General features: G+C 41.3%; 1 protein-coding gene across 4 annotated transcripts in view; it reads right to left on the bottom strand.

Moving 5' to 3' along the window:
• Positions 1 to 201: 201 nt before the first annotated feature.
• LOC115573986 (protein EFR3 homolog B) overlaps positions 202 to 13,857 on the bottom strand; it is a 34,297-nt gene continuing 20,641 nt past the window's right edge. For all 4 annotated transcript variants that reach the window (XM_030405162.1, XM_030405159.1, XM_030405161.1 and 1 more), the window contains exons 6-23: positions 13,620 to 13,769; positions 9,139 to 9,273; positions 7,642 to 7,720; positions 6,450 to 6,585; positions 6,158 to 6,319; positions 5,821 to 5,932; positions 5,594 to 5,645; positions 5,149 to 5,321; positions 4,989 to 5,064; positions 4,743 to 4,904; positions 4,310 to 4,441; positions 4,151 to 4,218; positions 3,907 to 4,034; positions 3,366 to 3,457; positions 3,221 to 3,269; positions 2,921 to 3,027; positions 2,770 to 2,819; positions 202 to 2,563 (exon numbers count right to left, since the gene is read on the bottom strand). In XM_030405162.1, coding sequence (XP_030261022.1) covers positions 2,458 to 2,563; positions 2,770 to 2,819; positions 2,921 to 3,027; positions 3,221 to 3,269; positions 3,366 to 3,457; positions 3,907 to 4,034; positions 4,151 to 4,218; positions 4,310 to 4,441; positions 4,743 to 4,904; positions 4,989 to 5,064; positions 5,149 to 5,321; positions 5,594 to 5,645; positions 5,821 to 5,932; positions 6,158 to 6,319; positions 6,450 to 6,585; positions 7,642 to 7,720; positions 9,139 to 9,273; positions 13,620 to 13,769 — 1,969 coding nt within the window. In that variant the 3' untranslated portion in view covers positions 202 to 2,457. The remainder of the gene's footprint in view (positions 2,564 to 2,769; positions 2,820 to 2,920; positions 3,028 to 3,220; positions 3,270 to 3,365; positions 3,458 to 3,906; positions 4,035 to 4,150; positions 4,219 to 4,309; positions 4,442 to 4,742; positions 4,905 to 4,988; positions 5,065 to 5,148; positions 5,322 to 5,593; positions 5,646 to 5,820; positions 5,933 to 6,157; positions 6,320 to 6,449; positions 6,586 to 7,641; positions 7,721 to 9,138; positions 9,274 to 13,619; positions 13,770 to 13,857) is intronic.

The raw sequence follows: 13,857 nt of genomic DNA, 5'->3' as shown, positions 1-13,857 counted from the left end.
GTAAACATGTTTATTGCTGGAACACTTACAGTCTTAATCATGTTAATAAGCATATTATAAAAACGTATTAGGGCCTCGTCACTTACTACTGTACCTGGTATTCTGTGCAGTCAAATGTCTTGCTTCCTGCGTCTCAGGCCGATCACATTAAACAACATTCTTCTTTATCACAATCGTCAACAACAGAATCAAATAAGACGGTTTGTGGTTACAGACAAATTTATTGTACAACACAGCAACATCACTAGCATGCAAAGTCAGGTATGACACTCATAAGGCATTTTCTCCATGTAAAAGCTGCCTTTGTCACTAGGTAATCCAGTTTTTAAAGTGCAAAGTTCACAGAATTAATAGATTTGACCTACAGCACTACATTGTAAACAGATCTATTAACCAGACATGTAATGACAAAAGTAAGGTTGGATTACCGTCAGTTAATATTACATTACGCTATGCAATGACGACAAGCACACCGGTAGATTTACAGCGCCCTGCGAGGTCGCGAGACGCTGAAAAGACAATTTTACATGATTTCACTGGAAGGTTTAGACAGCTGCACATTGCTCTTAGATAGCTCGCTCCTCACTAACGTGGTGCGAAGAGACACTAGACGAAAAAACTGTAAACTGTGTTTGAAGAGTTTGGTCTTGTGTCGTGACAATAAAGACACACATCTGCTGCATGGACAAATACACTCACTCACACACCTGCACTGACAAAAAGGTAGACAATCAGATACACTGGCATGTGTGGACATAAATCTACATACAGAGGACACTACATTGTAAAAAAGAAAAATGATGAAACTGTAACACATGACGATCAGGGACAAACCGGACTTTGTGGTTTACATTAAACAAGATGGCCGCGACACATTTCAAGCCCGATGCCATTAAGTCACAGAAGCGCAGGAGTGGGAGGGGGGCGGTCTCTTACAACATCACAAAACTGACCCATCACAGCACCACGACAACAGAGGGTACAATTCAAAACACACAAAAGGATGTGCTACCAACGGTTGGGCCGCGTTAGCCAGGCTAGTGCCAAATTATTGCCATTATACTTTGTTTTCATACCTGTGTGTGTGCGTGTATGTGCACACAAAAAAATGGCTTTTAGACTTATTCAAATCTTGCTGAATGAGTATGCACTACCTGGAGGCGGACAGGTCATGACTAGGATTGCTAAAATCTGTAGCTAAAAAAATGAAGTTGAAGGAGTTTTCTTCAAAGATTGTTATCTACTAGCCTTGAAATGACGCAGAATTTCTACTCTGGGCTGTTGTCAATACACCTTTTTTGATTCCATGTGTTGCTTTGTTACTGATTTGAAAGCAAGATTTCAACAAGTAGCTTCCTCCCTCATCTGTGGACACAATCAGTGCAGTGGCAGTCTAAAATTAGAGTTAATATACAGCATATATACAAACACAAACATCCCTACTCTGTACATCAGCTTAAAGATTTATATATTTCTCTGTATATACACATTTATATGGAAAGGAGAAAAATAAAAGATCCCTAATTTACCCTCTAGTGTTTGATCTGGTAAAGATCACAGTAAACACTTCAGTTTAGTTTAGTGTGGACGTGACTGTGGTGCAGTGTGTGTTACATTGTGTATGTTTTAACTTGAGTCACCTGTAAGGCACACTCACTTTGGAAGGGACAGCACACAGATCAGACGGTTATCTTTCATCAAAAACTAAAATCAGGAGCAGGAAATAAACGCCAGTCAAGACAGAAAAAGCACTTTTGGTTTACACTAAAAAGGCAAAAAGAACACAGACAATAAGATGTTTGAGAGCTGGGTAACATTAGATGGGGGGGGGATAGCTTCATAAATCTATCCGTGTTTCATTTTAACGTACACAAAAAATACACTGACAAGTAAATTAAAATACATCTCATACATATAAACTCTTTCTGGCTGTAAAATCAACAAGCAAAAACGTAAAATGACATGAGAATTAAGCAAGATGGGTCTAATGTTGTGATCATGGGTTGTATGGCACCCTGTAAGGGTCAAAGGAATAGCAGTGCTATAAAAAATGTCCAGTTACAGGGCATGCAACGAGTCAATTCATCCTAAAGCCAATAAATAAACTTTCATTCTGTTACTCAGTTGGTCCGCACAGTTCTTGGCGATATTCTAATTTGAAAGTCCAGCCAGTGGATTTTCACCAGACATCTACAGAAGAGCTGAGGGCGATAAGTAAAATTAAACTTTGTTTTACTGCTGCATTTATTGACTTTAGCCGGCTTGTTTTGGCAGCAAAAAACAACTGTCAGCTAAGTTTTTTTCAACTGGCTTGTTCTTGAGTTGGCTTCAAGCAACTGCTGTTTCCTCCTCATCAAGATGCTTTTACAGTGAGGATCGGTTCCATCCCACCCACCCACCCTTGTTCCCTTTACTGTCCTCAAATGTGAAATGTAACTTCTCTGTGGACCGTCTGCTCTAGTACACACAAAGGTCGGGAAACTTCATCTCGTAGATGGGGACAGATCGACTCTGGCTTTGGCCGTAACCTGACGAGATGGTTCCAGATGGGCTCGGCGGGGGTCTGAATGGGAAGAGGAAACAGTCATCATCATCATCATTTTCTTAGTGTCACACACAAAAATTAACTATCATACACCATTTTATACTAAATATCTAGAACTGCAACAATTAATTGCTAGAAAAATAACAAGCTGCCAGCTATTTTGTTAATTTATTAATTTTTTAGTCATTTAAAGTGACATGGAAAATGCTGAAATGGTTTGTTACCTGATTGTAATCTCAAAGATCTGATTGAGTTTGCTCTGCAGTAGTGTAGCCTAGGGGCGATAAAAAATATTGCATGAGACAACAGTGCAAAACTTCAGCAAGAGTATGAAAAATAACATGGATTAAAAAATATATAAATATTATTTTGTACCCTGGCACCGCAGTGGGCAGCTATCTCCTCGAACGGGGCCTTCTGAAATTTCTCCACCACTTGTCTCCTCCGTTCCCTCTCCTGCTCCTCCATACCCACGCTGTCCACTAGAGGGAGACACAAACAGTATTACATTTCAGTGATGCTCTATGCTGTAGTGCTGTATTTCAATAATGTAGCATTAGTTTTTGAGTTATTTTTCTTGCAGTAGAAAGGAAAATCACAACCATTTATTGGCCAAAAATTGGTTTTATTGGTTCACTTTAAAACCACATTTTAGTTAATACAAGAGCGACGTACCAATGGCGTTTTTCAGGGTTTCAAATGTGATCTCCTCTGCTGGTGTCCTCTGCAGGATAGAACAAGAAATAACAATTTAAAATATCTTGAGCTGTTTTAAACTTCCTGGTAGCGGCTATGTTTAAGCTCTACACCATGAAATTACCTCCTCTTTCTCTGGACTGTTTCGTGACTCCACCTCCACCTGCAGCGAGATGGTCTCCCCGATACTCTTTCTCTTGGATAGACGGTCCTCATCTGGAAACAGAGTGCAGATATTGTTCTTTTTAAAACAGAAACCCTTGTAAAATGTGTCAAACTGCAGAGAGATTTTGATGGTCTGTCAACTCAATATAAAAGTGAACTGGCAACCTAAAAAGTTGGCAAAGTTAGAGAAGAATTATCCTTCAACTCAGTGATTTTGGCTCAAGCCCCAGAGCTGATAGATGTCTCTCCAACGAACACTAAATCCCCCACCAGCTACAAGGCAGTGGTTCAGCTCTGCGTTTCTATACAGAGATCAATAAAGCATCCAGACAAAGTTGTATCACGATGCCAAGTCAATAAACATTTCCATTAGTTATCATTATTCACTTGGAGAGAGGAGCGCATCACTCACTGCGGGAATTCCTCGCCATTGCCACAGCTGACTTTTTGAACTCAGTGTGACATTAAAACACAACAGATGTATTGTCTCAGCTCCTTACCAGTATACTGGGGGACGTAAGGCGTAGCCAGTCTGTCTGTGTTATAACCACTACCTCCGAGGACCTCAGTGATCTTCGACTGGAGGAACAAAACTTCCCCTTCTACCTTCTCCAGCGAAGAGGGCAGCCTAGTAACAGAGAGGTGAATTGTGTGAATACATAAACAGGAAAGTTTACGGCCAAACTGCACATGATAAGATCAAATTGAAAGTCGATACGGTTTGTGTTTGAGGCTGGGTCATACTTAGGATTATCAATGAAGACATCCTCAGGCAGAAGGTAGGGACTTTCTTTCTGTCTCACCTCAATCACCTGAAGGGCAGGAGCAGGGAAAAAAGTAAATTTAATGAAAGAGGTTATTGTTACTTAGACACTGATATGTGTATGAGGACAAGGCTCAGACCTCATGAATGTGCTGGCAGAAGGCTGGGACGGTGGTGAGCTGGCAGATGAGGTTGAGGTAGGCTGCGGCGAGGGCGTGAACAGCACAACGGTTAAAGACAGGCATGGCCTCGTCGGTGGACAGAGCCAGGTCCTGCACGGGAACAACAAAGACATCAGCAGTGACCTCTGAGGAGCTCAACCACACAAATTTACCATAGCTTCTAAAATAAATTGTTTAATGTTTTATGAATCTTGGACTGTGCCTACGTCTTAATCTAGTCTTTTTTTTATATTTATATGTCTTATTTATTGTTTGTTTTACGACTCATCTTAAAAAAGGTCTGTCTGGTTTTATCTGATGTTTTTATTTTAGCAGTAGTAACAGCCAATGTCATATTTATTTCTAAACAAAATAAACAAGTAAAAATATCACACATTATGCGCATCGGTACCTGCAAGGCGAGCGCCAGGCGAATGAGGTCCACTACCACCTCTTCGTTGGCCAGCTCCACGCTGAGAAGACCCAACAGAGCGAAGAGAGTCTCGTAGTGCTGCCGACCGCTGCTCTGCTCCTTACAGCCTAAATAGATGTGTCTGTACAGCTGCTGGCCATGCTGCCAGGAGGATAAACACAGAGGATGATGAGTCAGAGGAAACACAGACAGATCGATTTTGGAGTGTAAATATTTAAAACAAACCTTTTTCATGAATAAGTTGTCCTGTCTGGAACACTTGTCAACTTTGAGCTTGAGCACAGAGATATCCGAAATGATGCTGCACAGAAAGAAGACACAATCATCAACACAAACTGTCACTAAAGTACAGTTAACTACGAATTAGGCCCTATAATACACACACCTTATGTTGGAGAATTTGGGCGTGTTGTCGTGCCTGTCAATGAGACTGAGAAGGATTTGGAGCACCAGCAGCCGGATCTCTGGATCCTCTGTCAGCGAGAAGGACAGCAGCGGCTCCAGGAAAGAGCTGGGCAGTGCTGTCAGCATGTTGGTGGTCTGGAAACCTGCCGTCACCTGAGAGGTTGATGGTAAAAAACATGGTTTATAATGTTCCAAAACGTTAAGATAATTCATGGATGGCTTCTATAGCATTCAAGTTACATATCAAGTCAGAGCACAAAATCACAGGTTTTAAGCAACAAATTAAGTGCAACCCCAGCTGGTAACACTTGTGATAAAATAGCTTAAAATTGAACTGTTGATCATCACCTTCTATGCTCATACACCCTTCTTTGAACCCATAGTTTAACACTCTTATTTATAAAAATTCAAATTTGAAGACATACCTGGACCAAGGACTTCAGTAACATAACCTGGATCATCCTGGTACCTTCAGGCCTGAAGGAGAGCAAATTAAGATACAAATTAAAACCCTTTAATCCAAATTCAGTCTTCATAGATTTGCCTACTTGTAATACTCACTGAGCGTTGGAATAAGCGAGACAGATATTTTCATAAAAACATGCAGCAATACAATGGGAACATGTGTTTGTGGAATTTGAGATGAGCTTACCCAGATCCTGTGGAGGGCAGAGCTGGGTGAACCCCAGGGACAGGGATCTTTCCCATAATGAAAAGCATGACCTCTGACCTCTGGTATGTTGGTAGAGTGTTCGCAAATGAACCTGAAAGAGAATGGGACAGAAGGAGAGATGAGCATCATGTGAATAAAAGGAGAATTTAGAGCGAAGGGGAAAAAAAAACTGGCATGTACAAAACTCACACATGTACACCCAGAGGCAAAAATACAAGCACATGTGAGATAAACTGAAGCACCACAGACAAACTGTTACAGCCCAAGAGTCTGTCTTGCAAAGCCTCCCACACAGACACACCACCGACAGACTCACCGATAGTCCTGATGACAGCTTCCTGCAGCTGCCTCTCCTCGTGAGCTTTGATTATCTTTGTGCCGATGTTGACGCTGCCGTCATAGGAGCCGGTCAACTCATAGTCCACACTGAGGCGGAGCTGCCGCAGCAGGGTGTTAAACACTTCCAACACTGTGGGGCCTGATAATCAAAAGAGCAATCCATCTCAAAATGAACTCTTACAACTGATGCATCATGTAGCTGATCCCACTTAAAATGTGCAACCAGGTACCAGAGTGTGGGTATGCGTGTACTGTGTAAGTCTTCTTACCCACAGAGCCGCTGGCAGCGATGGCGGCTGCCTCCAGCAAAACTTCCACTATCCCAGCTCGCACTGTGGCTGAATTCTTGCTGTTAGCATCCAGATGACCGAGTAGCTGCTGAATTACCAAGTGAGAGTGCTGGGACTACAGAAGAAGAAGATAAGGAATGAATGAGTGAATGAAAGCGAACTAAAAGAAAAGAAAATGTAGGAAGAAGGAGAAAGAAATAAAAGGTATTTCATATCCAGATGCATTTCACGATATAGCACTTTTTCAGAAACTTAAATTAATAGTCCATATAAGTGACCACGTGGAAAGAACTTTTATTACATTTTGAATTATAGCCTATTCTCAACAAGTATCAGGTATTTGTTGTGCCATGTTTGATTATTTCTGTCATATATATTTGAAACCTTTTTTTCCCCAATTGAACTGAAAATATCAATGTCTGAATATGAAAAGGGTAAATAGAAAACAGTGTACACAAAACTGTACTTCTGTGGCTCTCATCCTCAAAAATACAGCTGCTTTCTTCATTAGTAGTATGTTTCATAAAAGAAGAAACACAACTCTCATCTTCAATACTTTGACCGACAAAGTTGACAGCCACATGTGGAGAAAGCTTGGTGCAAATGACGTAGCCTGTCGAAAGGATTATAACCAACGTGGTACAGACTGAGTGCCCCAAACTGGTGCACTTACAAGCTTTTACAACACAATGACATGAGTAATTAAATGATGGAGCATAATGCTAGACAACAAAAGCTTTTCTTTCCTCAGACAATACACATCGTCATATGAAACAGCCCCAATAGAAAATGGTAGAAAACTAGGGAATTAAAGTGAGTCATTCAACCAGGTGGCAAAACTAAAAGCTATGGAGATGGAGCACATCACTGATTTGTAGTTTTCATTCAGGTTCGCTATGAGGAGAAGGGTCGACATCAAAAACTGCAGAGATCTTTAAATCTTTAAGCTATTTTTGGTTGTAAATTAGCGTCCATGAGTACATACTGGAAAATGTTTCTACTTTGCACCTCTAAATTGTGTAACCATCTGCAAATACACAAAACACGTTAACTGCTAACGTCACACAGAACATTTCATGTGGACTTAGATTGTGGTCAACAGAGTGAAAGAGACAAAAAGAAGGGGTGTGTCAGAGGCCTTTTGCAGATCTGTAGGCACTGCATCACTCACCTGGATCGAATACATGATGATTTTGAAGCAACGCACTGCAAAGGTCTTTCCCTCCCATAGAGAGTGGTTATCTAAGTGCCTGGGGGGAACAAAGACAGCAGGAGAAGGATGGTGAGGACAAAGAAGATGTGATTATATAGTTCCCGTAGAGATTGAGAGCAGTGAGGGGTATAGAGCAAATCTGTAGTTTGCAAAAAGGCCAGACATCAAGACTCCATATGTATTTTTTACATTTAAGAAAGACCTGCACCTTTCGACAGAAAAGTGCAGTAGATTTACTCACATATACTCATGTAGTGTACATATTTATCAAAGCTATTACAAAACATTTAATAATAAAATATTCGTTTTGGAATGGTTTGCTCTTATGTAGCACAAAGATGCTTAAAATACATTTTGGTTTAAAACCAGGTTTGGAAAACTAAATCAACCTTGCACCTTGTACATGACAACAATCTGCAACGTATTTGGTCCACAATCAATAAATCAAATTTTTTTGTTCACATAGAGACAGACAGGTGCGGATTGAGCATGAAACAGATAAAAACAGAGACAGTGATGGATGGACAAGAGCTGGTCTCACACAGCAGATGACAAGTGAGATGGATTGAAGGGAAAATTGAGAGAAAGCTAATAATAGAGTGTTCAAATTTGACAATAAAACTGCACAAGAAGCTGGTGACCTTAGATGGACTTAGAAGGTCCTAAAAGTCAATGTTTACAGGAAAAAAAACAGTCTTTCAGTGGACCTGGACATTATTATCAACTGATTTAGAGTTTAAAAATTGGCTGCCTAACAAACTGTATAATCTTAAAAATGCATTCCTGCAAGCACATGTTACATGAATACATATTAGCATATTTCATCTACAGAATTCCTTAGCAGATCTGCAGAGCCTCCTACTTGCATTATACCAACAACCTCAGTGAAATATAAAGCAGGAGGGGTGACAAACACTGGCTGAGATGCAGGGAACGGAGCCAAATTAAAGGTGAATATACAACAAACGAAAAAAATCAAAGTCATTTCAATCGGATAAGGAATAGGTGTCGCATGCAGTGACAACAGAGGGAGTCACTGACAGCGCAAGAAACAACTAAAAAGCAACGACACAGGCGCAGAGAAATCCAAAGTTAAATGTAAACATAATAAAAAAATGACCTCAAGCAGAATAAAGCTGCGCATAAGAAAGGAATCTGCAATGTCTTGTCAGAAACAGAACTACAGCTGTAATAACATTACAACCTTGCAGGGCTGACCTCAATATAAACAAACCTATATACAAAAATCATGCACTCGCATCTATTCTGACAACTATGTAACCTTGCATTGACCTTGTCGCGCCCCCCTCGGGCCAATCAGCACACAGATAAAAACGCTGCAACACAGCACTTGAGGACGCATCCTTCCTTCGGTTCGGTCAATACCTCAACAACATATCACAAAAAGATGTTAGGTCTCATGTCAGTATGAGTGTGCGTGGCTGCCTCACTCACATCAGCACGGGCGTGACGGCGTTCTTGATGTTGCCATAGGCGGCTCTTCCCAGGAGCTCCCTGAAGCAGCGCTCCGTCAGCTCCACCGGGCTTTCCTTCTCCTTCTCTGACGCCTGCAGCGGAGAGGGGGAGCGGCTGGTGGAGAGCGATGCAGGTGAGAAAGAGAGGAGAGGAGAGAGCAGGGGAGGGAGGGGGAGAGAGCGAGAGAGAGAACAGAGAGAAGAGGCAAGAGTTTGAAATCAATTTGACTCAATAACACAAAGGCTCAATTTTTTTCACACAAAAAACACTCTGCAGACTGCTGTGTCACTGCAGCCTTCGCTCCTGATGCAACTTTTCCCTCTGCAGTTTGTCTGCAGTGAAAATTAAGCGACCGTGTTGCCCGTCGTGTGTGCACACATTGGTATATCGCACATCTGTCATCACCACAAGGTATATGTCTAAAGTTTGTACATGTGTGCAAGTGTGTGCGTTGGCACTCAGACCGGCTCCAGCCTTTCTTTGTCTCATGCATAGTTAAAGCCTCCGCCATAACTCTATCTTGGTCATGACTGGCCTCGGGTGGTCCACCAATGATGACATTATTTATTTAAGAGCCTGACTCTTTCATCTCGCCTGCTGCTGTGGAGGAAATGTGACTTCCTGCCGCTCAGTGGCCCCAAAATTTAAAAAAAGGAAAGAGCAAAGGATTAATACGACTGTTTGACTTTGAGGGCACAGACCTACACGAAGCCATTTTCTTTTAGTGCTGCAAATGTAGAAAATGAGATCCTCTTGTTATAACATGGTTTAGTATCCATTTAGCCACTCACATTGACCCCAGTCCAATTGAAAAGTGCATTTTAAAAACTCCCACTGGAGTTCTGAGCTCACCCCAATAGCCTCTCACTGCAGAATTTCGTTGAATTATTTGGAAACTCACAAGGAAATGTTTGGCATGAGGATAAAGCAGCATTATCTCAAAGTTTACTTGGCTACTGCAGTCTGACCTTTTATCTGCTCCCATTCATCACTTCAGAGGCTGTTTATGAGTGTGTCAAAGTCATGTTTATGGCAAGGATCATTTCTGTAAAAAATGTATGCTGAGGTAATACCTGGTGGAAAAGTACTTGGGGAATAGAACAGCCTTTGCACTCACCTTCATATAACATTAAAGACAATCAATCATGCTGGTAGTTCAGTTTTCTATAAGCGCTGGCTGCTGGCCAAACAGCTGGCTGGCTTTATTCTATACATTTTTGATTCTGATAAAATAAGTTTAAATTCCCTGAGCATGTACATTTTATGACCATATGCTTCCAAAACAACGTCAGCATGATAAAAAAAAAAGCCTGTCTCCCCACTCTGGTGTGTTCATATATAGCTTGAGTTCTGCCTAGAAGAGAGCAGAGTCCTCTTCAGCCTTTGACACACATTAGTAAAGTAACTGATGACAAAACACAGTAAGAACTGCATTGATTGCACAGACGGGGGACATCCTCACTAGATGAGCTACTTTGAAAAACACCAGAGGCAGCAACTTGATGACTGCACGGTAAGCATTAAAAAGTCTACTGAAAGTGCTGCATTTTCCATATAAGCTACACAGAAGCTTTAATGAACTCAGTGAATGAATCATCTTTACTTACATAGCACTTTTACAGCAGAGCCACTCTAAGATGCACACTGAAACAGGCAATGTTGTCAAAGTAACAGACCTATGTCACAAGAGGAAAATGTAGGCAATGCCTCAAAGGGCTGTGAATCAGAGTTAGTCATGAATCGATACATTTCCTGATACGTTGCCCACGAAAACCATCGAACGAAACCTTCGATAATATCTGTATAACTGAACAGAATTACGCATTTATTATTATTTTCAATCTATGCAAATTAAGTCTATACAACAAAACATTATGAAGAAGTGAGTCTGGTAAGTCATACTGTCATTGCCTGCATATTTCAATACAAATTTGGTATCAGTGTATTGATAATTTTTGCAAGTTGAAGCAAAACGATATGTTGAAATAGATATTTGTCTATTGACTAATTATGCTAACTAGCATCAGATGCCCCAATTCATAAAAGCTATCATCAGGCACTGTGGGCTAACACGCACATGAAGCCTTCCCATAATTCCCCTCATTTGCAATTAGGTAGGCATCTATTAAGATCAGTGTATGTGGTGGAATAGCGCAAAGACCACGAAATGTGGGTTTGTGCATGCACCCAGATCCCCCCAGCTGGCTACCTTTACCATTTTCCCACTCCATATTCTTATGTAAAGTCCTGATAGTTGTTCATGAGGTATCATGCAAGACGGTCCCTGAAAATGATTTTAGCACCTCCAGAAGTAAAACTTTCACCACAAATTAGACTCAATTGTCAGAAGGCTTTGCTGTACTTGAAGATGATCTTTAAATGAACTTGTACACGTGCGCAGGGATTAATGTAGGGAAAAAAGGCACCATCTGTGAGTTTAATTAGACTCAGTACTGACTGCTGTGAATTTTTGGGCTGTTAATGACTGGCTAAACCCAGTGTGGGGAGGAACAGAGGATGTACAGCAGGGGCAGGCCTTTATAACACACAGAGAGAAAGGAAGCTAAAAGGGAATTGTGTCTCTCTGTAGGACTGGTCTGTCTCTCTCTGCTCCTCACTTTCTGTCCCTCTGTCTCTCCCTTTCAATAACCTTCCCATTTCCATCACTCTACGTTCTATCATCGTTCTTCTACCCAATCTTCCAATGTTCTTCTCTCTGCCCTCCCCCTCTGCTCCCCCAACCCTCAGATGTCAGCATTGACGTCAAACTCATTTCAGCATGTGGGATACTGCCAAGAGAGGGAGGTTCTACACTCTGCATCTCTTTGCCTCACTGGCAAACTCAAATCCTTGCTCTGTTTATTTTCCACCCATTGCACTATTTCTGTCCATGGATTTTTCTCCCACAATTCCCACTGCCAATCTTCTTATGTCTCTGTCCTTGGATGGTGCAGGTGGGGCAAACAGATGCCCATAAGGGAAGCGGAGCTGTCAGATGGTTCACTCAGTAATGACAATGATGATGAATGACGTGGACAGCCGGGACAAATATGGCCCAACGTCAGATAAACAGCACCAGTCGGCTACAACACAATGGCTCTGGACTGTGTGACCGGGGCAAGCCGGGTCAACACTGACGCACATTCTGGGTCATCAGCTTTCTCACCCAAATGATGGCCCAGCCTGGCCTGCTGTGTGAGGAGGACATGCACCACATTTACTTCCCTTAAACTGCAGTCAGGATGCAATTTTGTATGTCAAATGTCCTTCCACTAAAGTGCAACAATAAATAAAACACCAGTGTATATAAATGGTAATTTAATAAAGTGCCTAATATTCTGCCTGCTTTAGTAGATCAGATGTGATGTAAATTTCCGCTCCATAATCCACATTATCACACCATACTATCATATAAGCGATATGAAGAAAGTTGTTGGAGGACGAAATTATATGGACGAAGAGATTTAAAAATATGCTAGGATAGATGATATTGATGATATGTCTGGGTACCATAAAGAAGGGAGGAGTCTAATGAACATGCGGCTGTACTGGCGGGAAGAAGCCTCACCAGTTGTAAAACACAAAAAAATGATGATATCATGATCAATGATAACGAAAGTGAAATCTGTCTCTTCCCTTTAAAGTTTCCCAAATTAAATGACATGTGTATAAAGGGTGTCCAAGCAAAACACTTGCACAAATACCACTAAGCACAGCCCTGATGCAGGCACCTGGTTGAACAGTGACTGCCACTCAAATGCAGAACGTTCAAAATGTTCCTCGGTCAGAAAGAACAAAAGACAGCAAAGAAATCTCAACCAGACAAAAACAGACCAGAGTTCCTGGCCTTACAATCAGGTCCGGGTCTACATGTACACCGGTATTTCTTAAATCAAGCCTTTTGTATGTGTTTTGGCCATTCTAACACACATAAAAACGCAGTTTTAGGTCAGAATCATTGTTTTAATGTTAACGTCTGGACAGGCAGAAAGGAAGAAACAAATGTATTACATTTATCATTGACAAAACTTATCTTGGAGTATGTTATGATATTGGAGCATCTAAGTATAAATGGACATTGATAATACAATGATGGAAAAGATAGACAAAAAGGGGCGCTTTCAAAGTTATACAAGTCATTGAAGAGCAGTCACAATTCCCTGGCTTGTTCATTGTATTTTCTGTAACCAAGCAACTGACCAGAGTTAACAATCTGCTTCCTGTTTACACTGGCAAACACATGCCCAGTGTACGTGAATGGTAATGAGATATGAGTGCTCAGGTGTGTTGTGTGGACGGAGATTATTTCTGAAACGGTGTTAAAACTCTGGTCTGGATGGGATATTTTTTTACTTTAATCCAGAGGGATTTTGACATTCACCTAACATGGAAAGAGAGCGAGCACAAAACAATGGGACTGCTAACAGACACAGAAAACCGAATCAGTAGATGTTTCTCACCTTTCAGTACGCTCTCCACTCTGCAGGTTGAAAAGCAGAGAGGGGACGATCTTGTCCATGTGCTGAGGGTCCCAGATGTTGGCCTGCAGCTCATCATTGACAGTCTTCCTCACAACACCCTGCAAGCCCTTGATACCTGCCATGCGGATCCTGCAGGAAACAGACATCCAAAAATCATCCAACTGATAAGTGAATCTATAAATGGATGATTATATTTAGGAAATTATATTTTTGTCTA

This window comes from Sparus aurata, chromosome 22 (assembly GCF_900880675.1).
Source record: "Sparus aurata chromosome 22, fSpaAur1.1, whole genome shotgun sequence".
Classification (NCBI taxonomy): Eukaryota; Metazoa; Chordata; class Actinopteri; order Spariformes; family Sparidae; genus Sparus; species Sparus aurata.
Note: the sequence above shows the minus strand (reverse complement) of the source record. Positions and strands in the feature narration are given on the sequence as shown.